The sequence below is a fragment of the Aphis gossypii genome, chromosome 1, assembly GCF_020184175.1.
Source record: "Aphis gossypii isolate Hap1 chromosome 1, ASM2018417v2, whole genome shotgun sequence".
Classification (NCBI taxonomy): Eukaryota; Metazoa; Arthropoda; class Insecta; order Hemiptera; family Aphididae; genus Aphis; species Aphis gossypii.
The window spans coordinates 44,589,467-44,606,330 of NC_065530.1; the positions used below are offsets into that span (position 1 = coordinate 44,589,467).

The 16,864-nt window shown below is 28.9% G+C and overlaps 2 protein-coding genes across 4 annotated transcripts; one reads left to right on the plus strand and one right to left on the minus strand.

The window, feature by feature from the left end:
• Positions 1 to 219: 219 nt before the first annotated feature.
• On the plus strand, positions 220 to 5,497 carry LOC114130210 (galactosylgalactosylxylosylprotein 3-beta-glucuronosyltransferase I). 3 transcript variants are annotated; one of them, XM_027995129.2, is made up of 8 exons: positions 220 to 412; positions 608 to 772; positions 841 to 893; positions 1,882 to 2,021; positions 2,099 to 2,258; positions 2,324 to 2,470; positions 2,567 to 2,860; positions 3,168 to 5,497. In XM_027995129.2, the coding sequence occupies exons 2-8, from the start codon at positions 655 to 657 to the stop codon at positions 3,264 to 3,266; spliced, it is 1,011 nt and encodes a 336-aa protein (XP_027850930.1). In that variant the 5' UTR covers positions 220 to 412; positions 608 to 654; the 3' UTR covers positions 3,267 to 5,497. The 3 variants fall into 3 exon arrangements, with proteins under 3 accessions (XP_027850930.1, XP_027850932.1, XP_027850931.1); XM_027995131.2 differs by having other exon boundaries at positions 220 to 408; XM_027995130.2 differs by lacking the exon at positions 220 to 412 and having other exon boundaries at positions 457 to 772.
• Positions 5,498 to 8,218: 2,721 nt separating this feature from the next.
• Positions 8,219 to 16,789, minus strand: LOC114130203 (uncharacterized). The gene is made up of 2 exons (XM_027995122.2): positions 16,469 to 16,789; positions 8,219 to 8,857 (listed from the first exon to the last, which is right to left on the minus strand). The coding sequence occupies exons 1-2, from the start codon at positions 16,620 to 16,622 to the stop codon at positions 8,481 to 8,483; spliced, it is 531 nt and encodes a 176-aa protein (XP_027850923.1). The 5' UTR covers positions 16,623 to 16,789; the 3' UTR covers positions 8,219 to 8,480.
• Between the last annotated feature and the right edge of the window lie 75 nt (positions 16,790 to 16,864).

Genomic DNA, 16,864 nt, shown 5'->3' on the forward strand with positions numbered 1-16,864 from the left:
TAAAATGTCCAATACAGACATACCACAAACACACAATCAATCCTGATAATATTGAAAAACAGCTGCGCAGGTCCATCTTGACGTCGTTGTTATTGTTATTATTATTCACTATAAAAATCTTTTAAACGTTGAACTTAGAAACGAAGAATATTATCATTACAATACTATATACAACTACTATATAACGATATGATATAACCACTTTATGATGGTTTTTATATCAACTATCTAGACCTCTTTGAATCACTATAAAATATTACCTAATAGTATTTGATACTACTATTATAGTACTATACAACAATGAACAAAATCATGATCAAAACCAATAACCAATTATGACAGTGATGGTTTTTTTAATTTACTCCAGAATTCCTCCAAAATAATATAATAAAAGGCTGACATTAAATAGTTAGTGAGTTATTGTGTAATGTACTTTGTATTTTTATTAAATTGTTATAATATTTGTAATATTATTTGTAAAATAATTAAATAAATTTTTAAATTAAATACTATATTTTAATAATATACTTATTTGTTGTCCATGAAATATTGTGAAAGATAATTAATGACTTGTAGTTTTGATCAATTTATTATTATGAATTGGTAGATAGTCACAGTTATTTCGACAAATTCAAATGTTACGATTCAATTAAAATGAGTAATTTTAATTCTAAATATAAATTTGTGGACATGTTCAATAAAAAAAGAACATTATTTTATTTTGGTATTTTTACATTACTAATTTTTTGGTTCATTGGAATTCGAAGTAGAGGTAAATAGTTTTTGGTTTTATTTTGCTTAAAAGAAAAATATTATTTTTAAATATTTTGTTTTTATTAGATGCATCACAATATCAAATTTTAAAACAGGCATTGGAACACACTAAAGAAGAAGTATGAATACCATTATATTTTAAAGTAGTATGCTTAATTACATTTATAAAAAAATTATTTATCTACAACAGCAGCTCCCAACCTTTTTAAGACTATTGCCCATAAATTTGATTAGATACTAGCAAAACCTCTTCCCTCAAAATAAAAAGTTAAGTTAAAAAAACAAAAAACAAATAATAATTTTTAATTTATTAATTACCTAATCAGTTGATTATCAGTAGGTAATCGCTAAAGCTATATAATATGTATCAGAGCCGTGCTGTGGGGGGGCTTTGGGGGCATGTGCCCCGGGCGCATGGTTTAAACTGTTAAAAGGAGTGCAAAAAAATTTTTTTTAGAATATTAAGGGGCTAATATTTTTAATCTAAGCTGGTCTCAACATAAATACATAGAGTTATAATTCTATAAATACAAATAATAATCCACCTATCTAATATGTGAAATAAAAATCATCATTTATATTTTATATCTTTACCATTTATATGTATTTTATATGTACTTTACTGCTACGTCAAACTTCAAAATATATTTACAAAGTATATAACTGTTATGAATAAAAGTTAAAAAGTGTCTACTACTAATAAGAAAATTATTTAAAATCATTTTTTTGGTATTTTTTTTTTTTTTTTTTTTTTAAGTATATTATATTGCATTATTAATATAAAATGTTTTGTTAATAGGTAGTTATTTTATCAAAGTTTTATTAAAATGTAATAGTGATATCTATCTTGGTTAAAATTATCGGATTACTAACATAGTTTGAAATTATTCATTTCATAATAGTATGGAAAAAGTATTCCGTGTAGAATGTTTTTTTTAATCATTTTTCAAAAAAATTAGTATTAATTGTTTTTACCTGTGGTTTTCTTAGTAACAAATATGAGTAAATGAGTAATAGCCATCAGGTGTTATATTTATTCTTATTTGTATTTGATTAATTACCAATGTATTGTATTTTTAAACTTTATGATGTATACATTTTTTCCAGTTAAGAATCAGTTCTATAAATTACAATATTTTAAAAAAAAGATTTGAAAGTATATGTGATAAATGGCAACCAAACATTCCAATTATATATGCCATCACACCTACCTACAAAAGACCTGTACAAAAAGCAGAACTAACAAGGTAGATTTAATATACTTCTAAATATATATATATCTTAATAATTTTTAATATTTTCAAATCTTTTATTTATATTCTAGATTATCTAACACTTTTCGTCTTGTAAATAATTTCCACTGGATTATTGTTGAGGATTCTGAAATGAAAACGTCACTCGTAGCCAATTTGCTGATTAAAAGTAATTTAAATTACACACACTTAGCCATAGGAACACCAGCTGAATGGAAAAGAAAATTAAAAGTATTCAATTTAAAATAATTGGTATTTTTATTTTATTAAATTAAACTAATCATATATAAATTTAGGAACCTAAATGGAAGAAACCTAGAGGAGTTAAACAAAGAAATAAAGCTTTAGAATGGTTAAGAAATAACAGAGCTAATGAAAATGATGAAGGGATAATTTTTTTTGCTGATGATGATAACACATATAGTGTTGATTTATTTAATGAAGTAAATATTACTATACTATAACAGTTTTAATCTTATCATGAACAAACATTTATTATTTGTTATAATTATTTCTATTTTCATATTTATTTTTCTTAGATGAGAACAGTAAAAGGTGTTGGTGTATGGCCAGTTGGTCTTGTTGGTGGTCTTTTAGTAGAAAAACCATTAATAAATATTAAAGGTAAAGTAATTGGTTGGAATAGTGCTTGGAGACCAGAACGACCATTTCCTGTTGATATGGCAGGTTTTGCCATTAATTTAAAACTTTTACGTAAACGTCCGAATGCTGCATTTTCATGGGATGTTAGTCGGGGTTTCCAAGAAAGTGCCATACTTTCACAGGTAACCACTGTAGAACAATTGGAGCCTATGGCAGATAATTGTACAAAAGTAAGTTTCCAGTAATAATGTTTTTTATTATGATGTATATATATTATACTATTGATTATAAACAGTGACAGATTTATGGGAGGAGATGTCTAGGGGGTCTGCCTCCTGTAAGTTGACATGTATATTTTGTATTATATACTTGATTTATTAAAACACAAATAATGTATTTGAAATACATATTTTTTATGACCCCCCCCCCTCCCAGAAAAATTTTGAAAAAATCCGCCACTGATTATACTCATGTACTGAAATCCAAATTGGTTATAATCAATGATCATACTCTACTCATTATAATTTATAAATGTAGGTTTATGTATGGCATACCAGAACTGAAGAACCAATATTAAAAGCAGAAGAAAAACTTAAAAACCGCGGACTACGATCTGACATGAATATTGAGGTTTAATCTCAATCAGTGATGCAAAAAACAAGGTGTTTTCTATATGCATACAGTAAGACCTCTTTATAACAGATCCTTTATTAGACGAAATCCTTCTTATAGCAGAAAATGACAATAATGCCTGTTAAAAAATATATTACATATAATTCTACCTCCCTATTATAACGGAAAAAATTGTTGGTCCCAAGCGATTTTTTATAGAGAGGTTTTGCTGTAATTATTTTAGTCTATCATTAATCTTGAAAGACTAGCTGCTCAAAGGAGAAATTAAAAACCAATTTATGCTTTTACTATTCAAAATTAGTTGTTGCATAAATAAAATGACTTATTAGTTAATGACTCATAACTAACAAATATGATTGAAACAATGATTAAATTATAAATTATTTACATTTAATCATCAAATAAAGTGAAAACAATTTTTTTTATCACATGTCATATGTGATTTATTTTTTGACTTTAGTTCAAAATAATAATATTTATTAAAATATATTTAAATGTTTTACTATATTTGAATATAATTTTGATAAGAATATAATAATTTATATCTTTTTATCATTAAACAAACTAAAAAACAAAAAAAAAATATTCCTACTATAATAAATTATTGATAAATTGACTTTTACTACAAAATATTTATAACTTGAAACTAATACAATTTTGTAAATAAATTATAGAAATGAAAAATAAGTACTTATTATATTTATATATTTTTTATTTTTGACGATTTTTGTGCCATTTGAATAACCTTGAATTAATTTTTATTTTATCATAAAATTGTAAAAGTTTTGATTGTATGTACCTACACATAAAATATATTTAGAAAAAACTGTCTAATTATCATTAAAAATCAAAAAAAAAAAGTCAAATAATATTAGGAATTTTATAATTTTGTAAAATATTGTCTTCTCTCTTTATGAAGTTTTCCTTTAATTTGATAAATAAAATGTATCCCTACTTTTTTATTTAATATACCACATTCTATATAATTATGTACACATACACTAATTATTTTTATTTTATTTGTGTTGTATTTAATGAAATGTAATGTCCTTAAAACAGTGCTCAAAAGTATAGAAAAGATTATTTTTTTAATAAGAAATTATATAATATATAAATTAAGTTATGTAAAAACCATATTTTTATAACAATTGAATGTACCTATTTATGTTGATAAATCAAATAACTATGTAAAAAAAGGTATAGTCATGATTTTAAAATTAGTAATTAATAATACTTAAAATTTGAATAAATATAAAGTAGGTTTATTTTAAAATTGATGTTAATTAAAAGAAGTTTGACAAATTGTATTAAATTTTACTCATAATGAAAGTATAATATTGATTAGAAATTAATGATCCTATTAATTTTAATCAGGTTTATATTGAAAATAATAAGTTTAAGAACTCCCTTATATTACATGATAACAATAATATTTATTTAATTTTTCGTTAATCATTAAAAAACAACAATTTTTTACTAAGCAATTATAAAAATGTTTAATTTTTACAATTTAAATTTAAACTAATATTTTGTATTTTGTATCATAGCAAATTTTGTTCTAGTTAAGATAAACATATTATATAATTGAAGTTAAAAATTATTTTATTTATATCATACTAATCCATTATATTATCATTCAACCGTCCTTTATTATTTTGTTTATATTCAATTTAAATTATAAAAATTTTGTGATATTTTAAAATGTTTAAATACCATGACATTTTATTTTAAATATAGTTACCTAATCATATTTTTTATACATTTAATCATATGTGTTTATCAAACAATATTATTTTGATAATTTTATATCTTAATTTTTATAAGATTAATTTATCTAAATTTAAAAGTAATAATACCAGCGTAATATAATTTATTGTAAAATAACATACATTTATAAAATTTTTATACTTAAGTATTAATGTTTTTAAAGTTTAAAAATATCATTATTTATATATTTATTTTATAGTATGTACCACTAGAAATATTTTTATGGGTTTGTATTTTATGTATTTAGTACTTATTTTAGTACCTATCCATTTTTATTTTATCAACTATGTAGCTTCAGCTTCATTGATGGTTTTCAGATGGTTTGTTAATGGACAATTGACGGTCGTTTGTACCTCATTATACCAGTTGTTGATTATTGTCTATAATATAGACATATTACATGTAATAATATGTTTACTCTAAGGAAATTATTATTTATTTATAAAATAAAAATTATTTAAATTTTATGTATTTATGATTGAATTTGAAATTTGTCTTATTCAGTTAATATTGATTTTAGAACCACATTTATCAAGTTAAAACTACTTTGATAAAATGGCTCTATCTAAGTATAATTTTAAAAATACTTATTAGGAACTTAAAGAAATATATCAGTAATTTGTAAGTATACTATGTGGATACCAACAGTTAAAAAGCGTGGTCAAGTGGGTACCGCTCTGCTGTTCATTAGGTACATATAGGTATCTACTGTAGGTACATAAATAGATACAATAGAAACTATGAATTAAAAATATTAAAGGTCAGCAATTGGAATTGTTAAATTTGAATTCTATGATATATTGTAGGTATATAAAATAAAATTCTAAGCAGTGACCGTTCGTCATCCTATATTACTTACTTAACCTACTTATAATTATTACAATAATATGATAATAAACATTAAACATTAAAAACATATTATATTATAATTGTTATTAACATTTGAGTCAATCCTGTAAGATAGTTTGAATAGATTCATGGCAATAAAATATAGGATAATGACTTAAAACTAATCTATACATCTTGAAAATTTAATTGGTTAGGAATAATAAAATCCATAACATATGTAAATGTTTTACTGTTTTAGTATTCACAATTTATGTTTATGAAACAAAAAAAAATATAGCTAACATTGTTATTCTTGGCTTGAACATAATAAAATGTTATCCAAGTTTGGACTTTAAATGAATAAAAAATTGTGCTTATAAATTTTGATTTATCTAAAATTGTTTGGTTTCAGTATAAACTATTAACTAGGTAGGTATTTATGAGTAATGAGCAACATTTCATTACATTTTTAAGCTTTAAAAATCAAAATTGAAGAATTGTTAACATTGTTAAGTACCTACCTAAAATATAATTTACTAACTGTTTGTGTGTATGATAATTTTTGTTAAAATTTGAATTTGGATATCAATGTATTAATATTTTGATATTTTTGACTTATAAATAACTCAATAGAATAAACAAAAATAGAAAATTATCAAGGATATGATGGTTTAAATATTTAACAAATATTTTGTATGTAGGTACCTATATGGTTATTCGTTTTAGAATCATAATTTACAACAAAATACTAAAAAATCTCGATTAAAAAGTTAAATAGATTTTTTGAACGAATATGAATTACCTAATTTGAATTTTTAAACGCTTATAAAAAGTGAATGTGAATTTCCAGTTAACTTTTTCATTATAAACGAAAAGAGATTTGAGGACTTTTAAGAACCTTTTTTATTTTAATTTTTATTCAACAATAATTTACTTATTACAATTTTAAAAATTAAAAATTAAATTTTTAGATCAGTTAACAAAAAATGAATCATAGTTATTAGTTATTACAATAATATTGTTGAGATTCTCAACTGCGTAAAAATTGTCATGAATCAGTTTTCAAAGATATTTGATAAAAGTTATTGAAAGGGAGGTGAATTACAAACACTGAAATATTTGTAAGTATGATAGGTAATGAGGTATTAACAATTCGAGGTCAAGCTTCTATAAAAAAAACTTCAGACAAATGAGATGTGTCTATAATGATGACTGCAATATTTCTCGTCGAATTTCGAAGAACCGAAATTCTGGGACCAAGAAAAATATTATATAATTTATAGATATGTATATTATATACGACCCATTAGGCGGCGGAAGGGGGATAGTAGGCCACGGTCTGTGAAAAAAACGTTCACATCATGTCATTATGTAGGAATAATGTGTGAACACGTTTTATTTTTAAGGATTTTCACTTTGAAATTGTTTTTTGTTTATTTCTACTTTCTGCTGTTGTCAATCTTAATTAAAAAATACCTACGTATATTTAAATTGTGCTATTCCTATATAATAATTATAATTTATAAGATAATGCTTAAGTTAAAATTACAGTCGATGCGTTACACACACACACACACACACACACATATATATTATGTATATATGTATTATTATTAGTAAATTTTTAGATATAAACTGTAGGTATTCCAAATACCTAGCATTTCGTAATGGTACAATAAAAATCATTTTTGTATTCATAAGAATTTAATGTTTGAGTTAGACAAGAGTTTATAGAAAAACCTATAATATTTGTTTCGAGAATTACAATTACATGATGTTAGTACTTTAAATTAATTTACTATGTATTATTTCATTAACATGTTATTATTATGATCGAATTTCGTTGATACTTCGGGTTCCGGACGTTCCGGTGCAGGTACCTATATAGGTTATAATGTTTAGTACAGGTATACATAAAAATATTAATTATGTATAAATTTGAGTTTTGAAATATTATGTACGATGTTACTTATAAATATACCATACTCAGTAAAATATATAATATATCTGTTAGGTTTAGATAGGTATAGTATTATTATACGATTGAATGTCATTTGTTTGAAAAAAATGTATTTTAATACCTACCTATCCTATAGTACCTAACCATAAATCATTTAAAATCGTTAGTTCTTACGTTTATTATTAATAGATTATATTATGAATCATAATTTTTATTATTTAGTGTAATGATAACTAGTAGGTAAAACGTAGAAGTATAGTTTACAAGTAGACAGTAGTATATAGGTAGTAGGTACCTAATATTAATAGGTTAATTAATTTTGATTAATATTAAATTATTAATAAAACTAAGAATTTAAATTGTTCATATGATTAATCAAAACTTCAAAAACACAAAATGAAACAGAAAATAATATTAAACATGGTACCTAGGTACTTATTTATATTCCGAAATCCGAGGTAAGTGTTCGTATAATTCAGTGGGTTTTAAATAATTATTTGATGAATTAATAATTTGATAATGTTCATAATATAACGATGGTATAGTATTTAAAACAATAATATTACGTTTAAGTCAGTCGTTATTATTATTATATTTTTTTTTTTTTTAAATAAAAATAAACAATACAGAAAAAAACACTCCTAAGAACAGGTAGACGTGGTTCACGAGAACCTTCGGCTCCGCTTGCGCCGGCCGAAGCTTACCGTGGTTGTGGGACCGGACGGTCTGAGTAATACACCCGGCCGTTTTTTCCGGTTGACCACCACGGCCTTGAGCGGGTGTGACGCTGTGACGCCGTCGTGCAACTGCGTAGGTCTCCGCATGTTCTGCGCGACCAGGCTGATCACGTAGCCGCCGAACGCCAGGAACGACAGGACGGTAAGGGACATCTGAAAGGCCGTTTGCATCGAACTGTCGGCCGCCGACGAGTGCATAACGTTTGTGATTCTTCGCAAGGCCATGGCGTTTGGCGCGTCCTCTTTCATCGGGACCGTGGACGCCATCGCCTCTTCGTCTGCTTGTCGTGACAAACGTTCATCTGTAGGTAGAAAAAATTAAGTAAATTTTATGCTTAGATAAGCTGGATGAAATTGTATAGCACGACTGCCACGTAATAGTTAAAATTCCATAAATATGCGTTAAACTAACTTAAACTATTAACATTACTATTGCTAAATATGTGCTAAAAATATGAAATAAAATAAACAAAAGGTGGTCAAGTGGTTAATACTCTGATGTATAATAGTAGATAATATGTATGATGTATCGAGTGGATCTCGCGGTCATGGAGTAAATCACTATAATGGATGTGTAAAATTTGAATCCAATGATCGGTATCATTGTAAACGAAAAACGATTCTGACAGTGATTATTTTTCAGCCTAGGATATATTTTCCGCTTGGTGGTGAAAAGAGAGGTTTATGTTTTAATGACCTGAATATCTCAAAATTAAATAGCCAATTTAAACAATTGGTATATATTTCAAGTTTCTACGACTAGTAATTTTTAACTATAACAAAATGGTGAAGTGCAATAATAATATTTCGTGATCCAGACGGTCGAAAACTTTTCGAAATCTGTGAAAATTACATCAAATTGCCTGTTTTCTTTAAGCCTTCATAATAAAATGTTAAAATGATGGATTTGATAGTAAATCGTAATTTTACGCATGCATTTTTGATTTCTTAAACATTTAAACTTAAGATAAATTTTTTTTATTTGGCGAACGCTCAACTTCTATTGTAATTATTGTAAGCCGAACTCGTGGAAAATATTGTATTCAATTTCCAATTATTTAGATACTTACCTATCCCAAAATTTAATGTTTTATAGTTTTTTAAATTCAAAACAATTTGCAAGTATTCATGATTTTGTCGAATTTTGTTAATATTTAAACTTCAAACGCTAATAAAAAAAAATGTGTTTATGTATTCTTATAACTTTAGAATTACTATAAGATTAACTTATGAGAAAATTTGTAGTTAATTTTTAAATATCTTGACTCAGCCAAAAAAATTTTATCGGTATTTATAAAAAAAAATCTTAAAACCCTTTGAGGATAAATCGTTATCGTTACAAAATTTCGTAAAAATTTAAAATTCAAACTCACGCAACATTTTTCCTATAATAATGCTTCGAGTTTACTCTAAAGCTTTTTGAAAGAAAACCTTTGAAAAACATAGTGTTGAATTTTCTAATCTTATATATAAATACAAACAATTTTATGAATTTTCAACTACAAAATTACTTGCAAATTTTCGCAGTTTAGAAATATTCCATAAAAATTTTAATTTTGAACGCTTATAAAAAAAATTGAGATTAACATTTTTTTATTTACTACAAAAAAACTGACTTATGTAAAACCAAGAATTAAATTTTCAAGTTTTTTTATCGACACTTCAAAAAAAAAAATTCTCAGAAAAATCAAAAATTTCAGTTGTCTATAAATAGCTCAAAAAAAGTCAATATATTTTTAAAATTTAAACATGTAAAGATAATGCTATAATATAAACATGTGGTGAAAATCGCAAGTATTTATAATAATTATTAGTTTTTGAGTTACAACCATATAAAACAATCGATTTTTGAAAACTGTATACTTTTGACCTCTATAATGCACCAAAGGTATTCACTTTGCCATCGAAAACCATCCCCGACGTTTGAAATTGAAGCATTATTTTAACAAGTTAAATGAGCTGTTCACAAACACAAAAAGAAAAAAAATACGAACTATTAAGCAAAATCATGATGCTGATTAATCAATGAGCAATTTTCGTTTTTATAATTAAAATGTTGACTTGTATAATATTATTATGAAGTATCACGAATAAAAAGTAATTATTTTCATCTGTCCAACGGAAACGCGTATAACTGCCGTAAATCAGATCAAAAAGCTCGCGAACAGTAAAAATGTCAATATAATAACAATAATATGTGATATAATAACGCCCTGAGATTCGTTAGAGATCGCAGATGGCTAGTTTATTATTTTCTAATAATTATATTACAATAGTTTCAATAATAACAACGGTTAACTGCTCTGTCTATTGTTTCGTGTGGTACAGATAACATCTCCGTTATTATTACTCGACGCTCATACAAATTCAACACATTTTTTCTAAAAGATGGGAAATAGTATGGTTAGACAGACTGTGTTTCGCGGGTCCTGGTGGGCCAAGGAGTGCCGCCAAGACGGCAGAGAAGTCGTCGATGTCAAGACTATCGTCCAGCCGCCACAAGAACGGCGCGAGCGTCGGGCCTTTGAAGAAGAGTGTTCAGACAGCGACTTCGATGGTCTCGGTATGACGGTCGTGGACGGTGGATGCGACGACGCGGTCGGCCACCAGCTGGTCGGGAGTTACTATACCGAATGGTATAACGCTCCGGAAGATGTTTGGCGTCATTTCTCTGAGGACGCGGTGTTCAGTCTCGTGGACGGCGATGGCACGAGGTATTTGGCCTCGGGTTGAAGACAGCTTCGGGAGCTGTTTGTTAACGTGGCGGCACCGGAGACCGGCAACTACGGCGACGGTGATTGCAGAACGCTGGTCGTCCAGTCGGTGGTGACGGTCCGGTGCCCGCAATCCGGTCAGCTATTGGTTATGGCGAAGACGGAAATGTTCACACAATCCTTCGTCGTCATGTACACCGCGCCCGACCCGTTCATGATTGTTGGTTCCGTGGTGGTGATAAAACGTGCTGGCGTCAATCCACAAACGCAACATCAAGCCCGGCAGGAGCCGCAGACATTGCAAAAACCGCGGATGCCGCAGTCGCCTCCACCGCCACCGGTGCGCGTGGACGACCAGCCGTCGGTGTACGACGCTGTCGTCGAGCCGAAGACGGCGCAAACGTCGCGGATGCTGCTAACGCCACGGACGCCGCGAACGCCGCGGAAGCCGCAAACGTCGCGGAAGTCACAAACATCGTGGAAGCCACTAACGCCGCGGATGCCACTAACGCCGCGAATGCCGCAAACGCCGCGGACGCCACAAACTCCGAGGATGCCACTAACGCCGCGAATGCCGCAAACGCCGCGGATACCGCAAACACCGCGGATGTCACAAACATCGTGGAAGCCACTAACGACGCAGATGCTGATAACGATACGGACGCCGCAAACGCCGCGGAAGCGGCAAACACCGCGGGTGTCACAAACATCGTGGAAGCCACAAACATCGTGGAAGCCGCAAACGTCGTGGAAGTCACAAACATCGTAGGTGCCGCAGACGCCGCAGACGCCGCAAACGCCGCGGATACCGCAAACACCGCGGGTGTCACAAACATCGTGGAAGCCACTAACGTCGCGAATGCCACAAATGCCGCGGATGCTGCAAACGTCGTGGATGCCGCAAACGCCGCGGATGCTCGACAGGAGCCGCAGACATTGCAAAAACCGCGGATGCCGCAGTCGCCTCCACCGCCACCGGTGCGAGTGGATGACCAGCCGTCGGTGTACGACGCTGTTGTCGAGCCGCAAACGCAGCGGACGCCGTTGTCACCGAGCCGAAGATGACGCAGATGCCGCTGTCGTCGAGTCACAAACGCCGTGGACGCCGCAAACGTCGCGGATGCTGCTAACGCCACGGACGCCGCAAACGTCGCGCATGCTGCTAACGCCACGGAAGTCACAAACATCGTGGAAGCCGCAAACGTCGCGGAAGTCACAAACATCGTGGAAGCCACTAACGCCGTGGATGCCGCAAACGTCGTGGATGCCGCAAACGCCGCGGACGCCCGACAGGAGCCGCAGACATTGCAAAAACCGCGGATGCCGCAGTCGCCTCCACCGCCACCGGTGCTCGTAGACGATCAGCCGTCGGTGTACGACGCAGTCGTCGAGACGCAAACGGTGCGGACTCCGAAAACGCCGCGGATTTCACAAACGCCGTGGACGCCGCAAACGTTGCGGATGCTGCTAACGACACGGACGCCGCAAACGTCGTGGATGCCGCAAACGCCGCGAACGTCGCAAACGCCACGGATGCCACTAACGCCACGGATGCCGCAAACACCATGGATATCAAATAATTTGATCTTAAATAAAAGATGATTTTTTTTTTTTTTATGGATTTGCAATAGTATATATTATATGGTGCAGAATATTTTTTACTATTTTTGGCTATTCAAATGTGAGTGTACAATAAAACTTAACAAAATAATTTTGTAATAAATGTTGTTACAAAAATACCGTTGTACCGTTATTACCTGTATATTTTATAAATATTTTTTACTTTAAATATTACAAGTATTTTCAACTGATTCAGCTTGCTGACTTTTTTTTTCACACACTTTAAAACAGTATTTTTTTGATTGTAAACAATTTTATGAGTCTTAATTTAATTTTATATTTTTTGTATATTTTTATAATTTGCTTAATTTAGTATCTAATACTTGAATTAAATATTTGTGTGTCTCTGTATAAATATACCAATAATATATGAATATATGATAATTGTTTATTTATTCATAAAAATTATAAATTATCTTTTAACAACTGCTATAAATTATTTAAACTCACGGTGCACAAAATACTTGAATACCTTCTTATTATAGTATGTATGTACATTGTACATGCATCATGCACCTGAGGTTATCCCGAGAATAAAAACACAAAAAGGCATATAATATATATATATTAAAGCAAATAGCTAGTACTCTAATATGATTGGATATTAATTTAAAGTTATAAACTATTTTATATTATTTACTCAGAAAATTATGCATTTTTAGATTTTCTACAGTCTTAAAAATATAAAATAGTTAATATACTTTTTATGGCTCATGCATATTATATTTTAACGAAAGTTAAATCAATAATATTAAGTAAAGCTATGGTGACCGATAAATTATGATACTATAAACTGGCTTATATTTTAATAAATCTTTATTTGTTAAATTAAAATAATTAAACATGAATATTTTTTATCGTGGGGTCCGTCATCTACAAAAGGTTAAGAACCACTAAACTAATGTATTAGGTATATTAGGTATAACATTTTATTGTACTGACGATTATTTTATTTTATTATTTTTTCACAAATTTACAGGTAGCTAATAATTTTTATAAAAATCCCATTTTTGGATAATATCATATTAAGTTCAGTAAACTTTTTATAATTATAAATTTTAAAGAAAACTGTACTGGCTGAAAATTGTGGCACCGCAGTTGGATCATTACCTATTTTTTACCCGAGTGCAGATCGACGATTTAATTTAGGTAAAAAAATACAATTTGACTTTGCTCCTTTCTTTTTAACCAGTGATCAGTGATTCGGATTATCTAGGAAAGACTTTTTATGAAAAGGTTAGGATGAAATTGGAGTCGTTTGAGAAAGCGTATGAAAATGATAATAAGTGCTTCCTCTTTTATTCCTAACCCAAATCATTATGAAGCCCCAAATAACTGTATGAAAATAATTATGCATAACTTTCACTGAAGTCCGAAATAATTTTATACCTACGTGGCTACGTCCTACATGTTTTGTAAAAATGTGGCACTGTAGCAACTTATTATATTTCAATACAAATATGTAAAAATAAACTAAAATTTATGAATGTAGGTATTGCGTTCATATTATTAAAATTATATTACTAAAAATACTAAAATAAAAAAAAGTCGGCAAGTGGGTACCGCTCTGCTGTACATTAGGGGGTGGGGTGGACCTCGGATTAGGGTAGGTTAAATTTGAATGCAATGATAGGTATCATTGTATACGAAAAACGATTCTGAACGGAGATGATTTGTCAGTCTAGAATATTTAACGTCAGATATAAATACAAACAATTTTATGAATTTTGAACTACAAAATAATTTGCAAATATTCATGATTTTGACGAATTTTTGTCAAAATTTGAACTTCAAATGCTAATAAAAAAAATTGTGCCTATATATTCTTATAATTTTTTAATCACTATAAGAATAACATATGAGGAACTTTGTATACAATTTTCAAGTATTTTGATAGGGCCAAAAAAATTTTATTGACACTTCAAAAAATTTTTTTCAGAAAAATTGAAAATTTCAGTTGTCTATAAATAGCTTAAAAAAACTCAAAATATTTTGAAAATTAAATCATGTAAAGAAAATGCCAATCTAAATAACTGGTAAAATTTTCAAGTATCTACGATTTATACTTTTTGAATAATAACAAATATTTAAAATCGTTTGAGGATATTTATCGTTATCGTTACGCGATTTCGTAAAAATTTAAAATTCAAACGCACTTAAAATTTTTTCTATAATGATGCTTCGAGTTTTCTCTATAGCTACTTGAAGAAAACCCAATTGAAAACTTAGTGTTGTATTTTTAATCCTTAGTTATTAACACGAAACATTTTGTGATTTTAAACTTCAAAATTACTTGCAAATTTTCGCGTTTTCGACAGATTTCGTAAAACTTTGAACTATAAACGCTTATAAAAAAAAAATTGTGACTAACGATTTTTAATTTTTTTTTAGCTACAATAAGAACAACTCATAAGGAACCTTATATTAAATTTTCAAGTTTTTTTGGTCATCTAAAATTTTTTTACTGACACTTCAAAAAAAAAAATTCGCATAAAAACCGAAAATTTCAGTGGTCTATAAATTACTCAAAAAAAGTCAAAATTTTTTGAAAATTTAACTGTATATAGATAACACTAACATAAACATTTGGTGAAAATTTCAAGTATTTACAGTGATTAGTTTTTGAATTATAACCATATAAAAAAATCGATTCGGTCGAAAACTGGTTTTGCGTAAAAATTCCCGTTTTTCCGTCATCTTTTTTTTTTGTTTTTCTCGATTTATTTGAAAACTGTTGGAAAATATTTACTTTTTACCTCTATAATGCACCAAGAATATTCACTTTTCCATCGGAATCTAAAATAATATGTGGAAAATAAAAATCAGAATTTGTAGCCGCAATTGACAAAAGATCATGTCAAAATCAGCAGATAACAACAGTTTAAAATTAGAACTTAATGTTATGTAGGTAGTATGTAATGGTGAACACCGCTGCTAGCGTTGTGGCAACGTTATGTCCGAACTATTATTGGTATATTTACTAAAATAAATCAATTAATAATAATCTAAAGACACGTTTATTAAAATGTTATTTCATACAATATGACTATAGTTTTGATTAAAATCAGGTAAAAATGTCAAAATATCTGAATTATCTCATTAAAAATTCCTAAAATATTATTAAAATCTAAACAATCGTAAAATATGCAAAATTTCATTTTTAGTTTTAGATCTCTGAATCATGAAACAACGTTTTAAACGTATTCTGCTATTTCTTAAAATCTTACAAGTAATATGCAAGTGCTATAAAATCTCAACCCTGATTAAAAAAAACATATCATGGTAAAATTAATACATAGGTATTTTATCTCTGTGTTCAGAATCTATAGTAAAAAATCATATAATACATAGGTAAACGTAAAATACTAAATATTAATTATAATCTATATTTGATATAAATATGAAAATTGAATTAGTTTAATTGAATTGTTTAAATAAGATTAAATTTTTATTTGAACATTTATTTTGAGCATGATTTCTTATAGAAATAGATAAAGTGTAAATAATGGCCTGCATTTTATCAGTTAATTATTTAGTAAGTATATTATTTATAATTTAAGTAGATAATACACTTCTTACCTTTTATTCGAAGTTCTTTTTTCATTTTTAAAAGTTTTTCTAAAGGCAATGCTTCTAAATCCATAGTTTCTGTGCCCCAGTATAATTTTTTTTCGTCAAGTCCATTTAAATAACATATGAGCGAAAAACTTAATCCTATCAGTAAAGTATTCATTATTAACTTTAATGCATATATACTAATACTATTTTTACAAAGTGTCTTTAAGTCCTCACTGCTAAAGACTATAATGCTTAACTATTTGATATCGTCGACTTGCTGTAAGTACCTATATATGATCAAGATCTGGTATTTTAATTGCATCGTTTCGCACTAAATGGCGTTCACATTTATGTCACCTCAAGTGACAGTGCTGTACGGCTCACGTGAGTAGCTATGATGTGACCTAATTATCTAAT

Excerpts from the sequence above, each read along its gene's own strand:
- LOC114130203 (XM_027995122.2), bottom strand. The coding sequence starts at position 16,622 with ATGAATACTTTACTGATAGGATTAAGTTTTTCGCTCATATGTTATTTA. Across the intron at positions 8,858-16,468 it reads AAAAGAACTTCGAATAAAAG|ATGAACGTTTGTCACGACAA; the intron begins GTAAGAAGTGTA and ends TTCTACCTACAG.
- LOC114130210 (XM_027995129.2), top strand. The coding sequence starts at position 655 with ATGAGTAATTTTAATTCTAAATATAAATTTGTGGACATGTTCAATAAA. Across the intron at positions 2,022-2,098 it reads CAAAAAGCAGAACTAACAAG|ATTATCTAACACTTTTCGTC; the intron begins GTAGATTTAATA and ends TTTATATTCTAG. Across the intron at positions 2,471-2,566 it reads GTGTTGATTTATTTAATGAA|ATGAGAACAGTAAAAGGTGT; the intron begins GTAAATATTACT and ends TATTTTTCTTAG.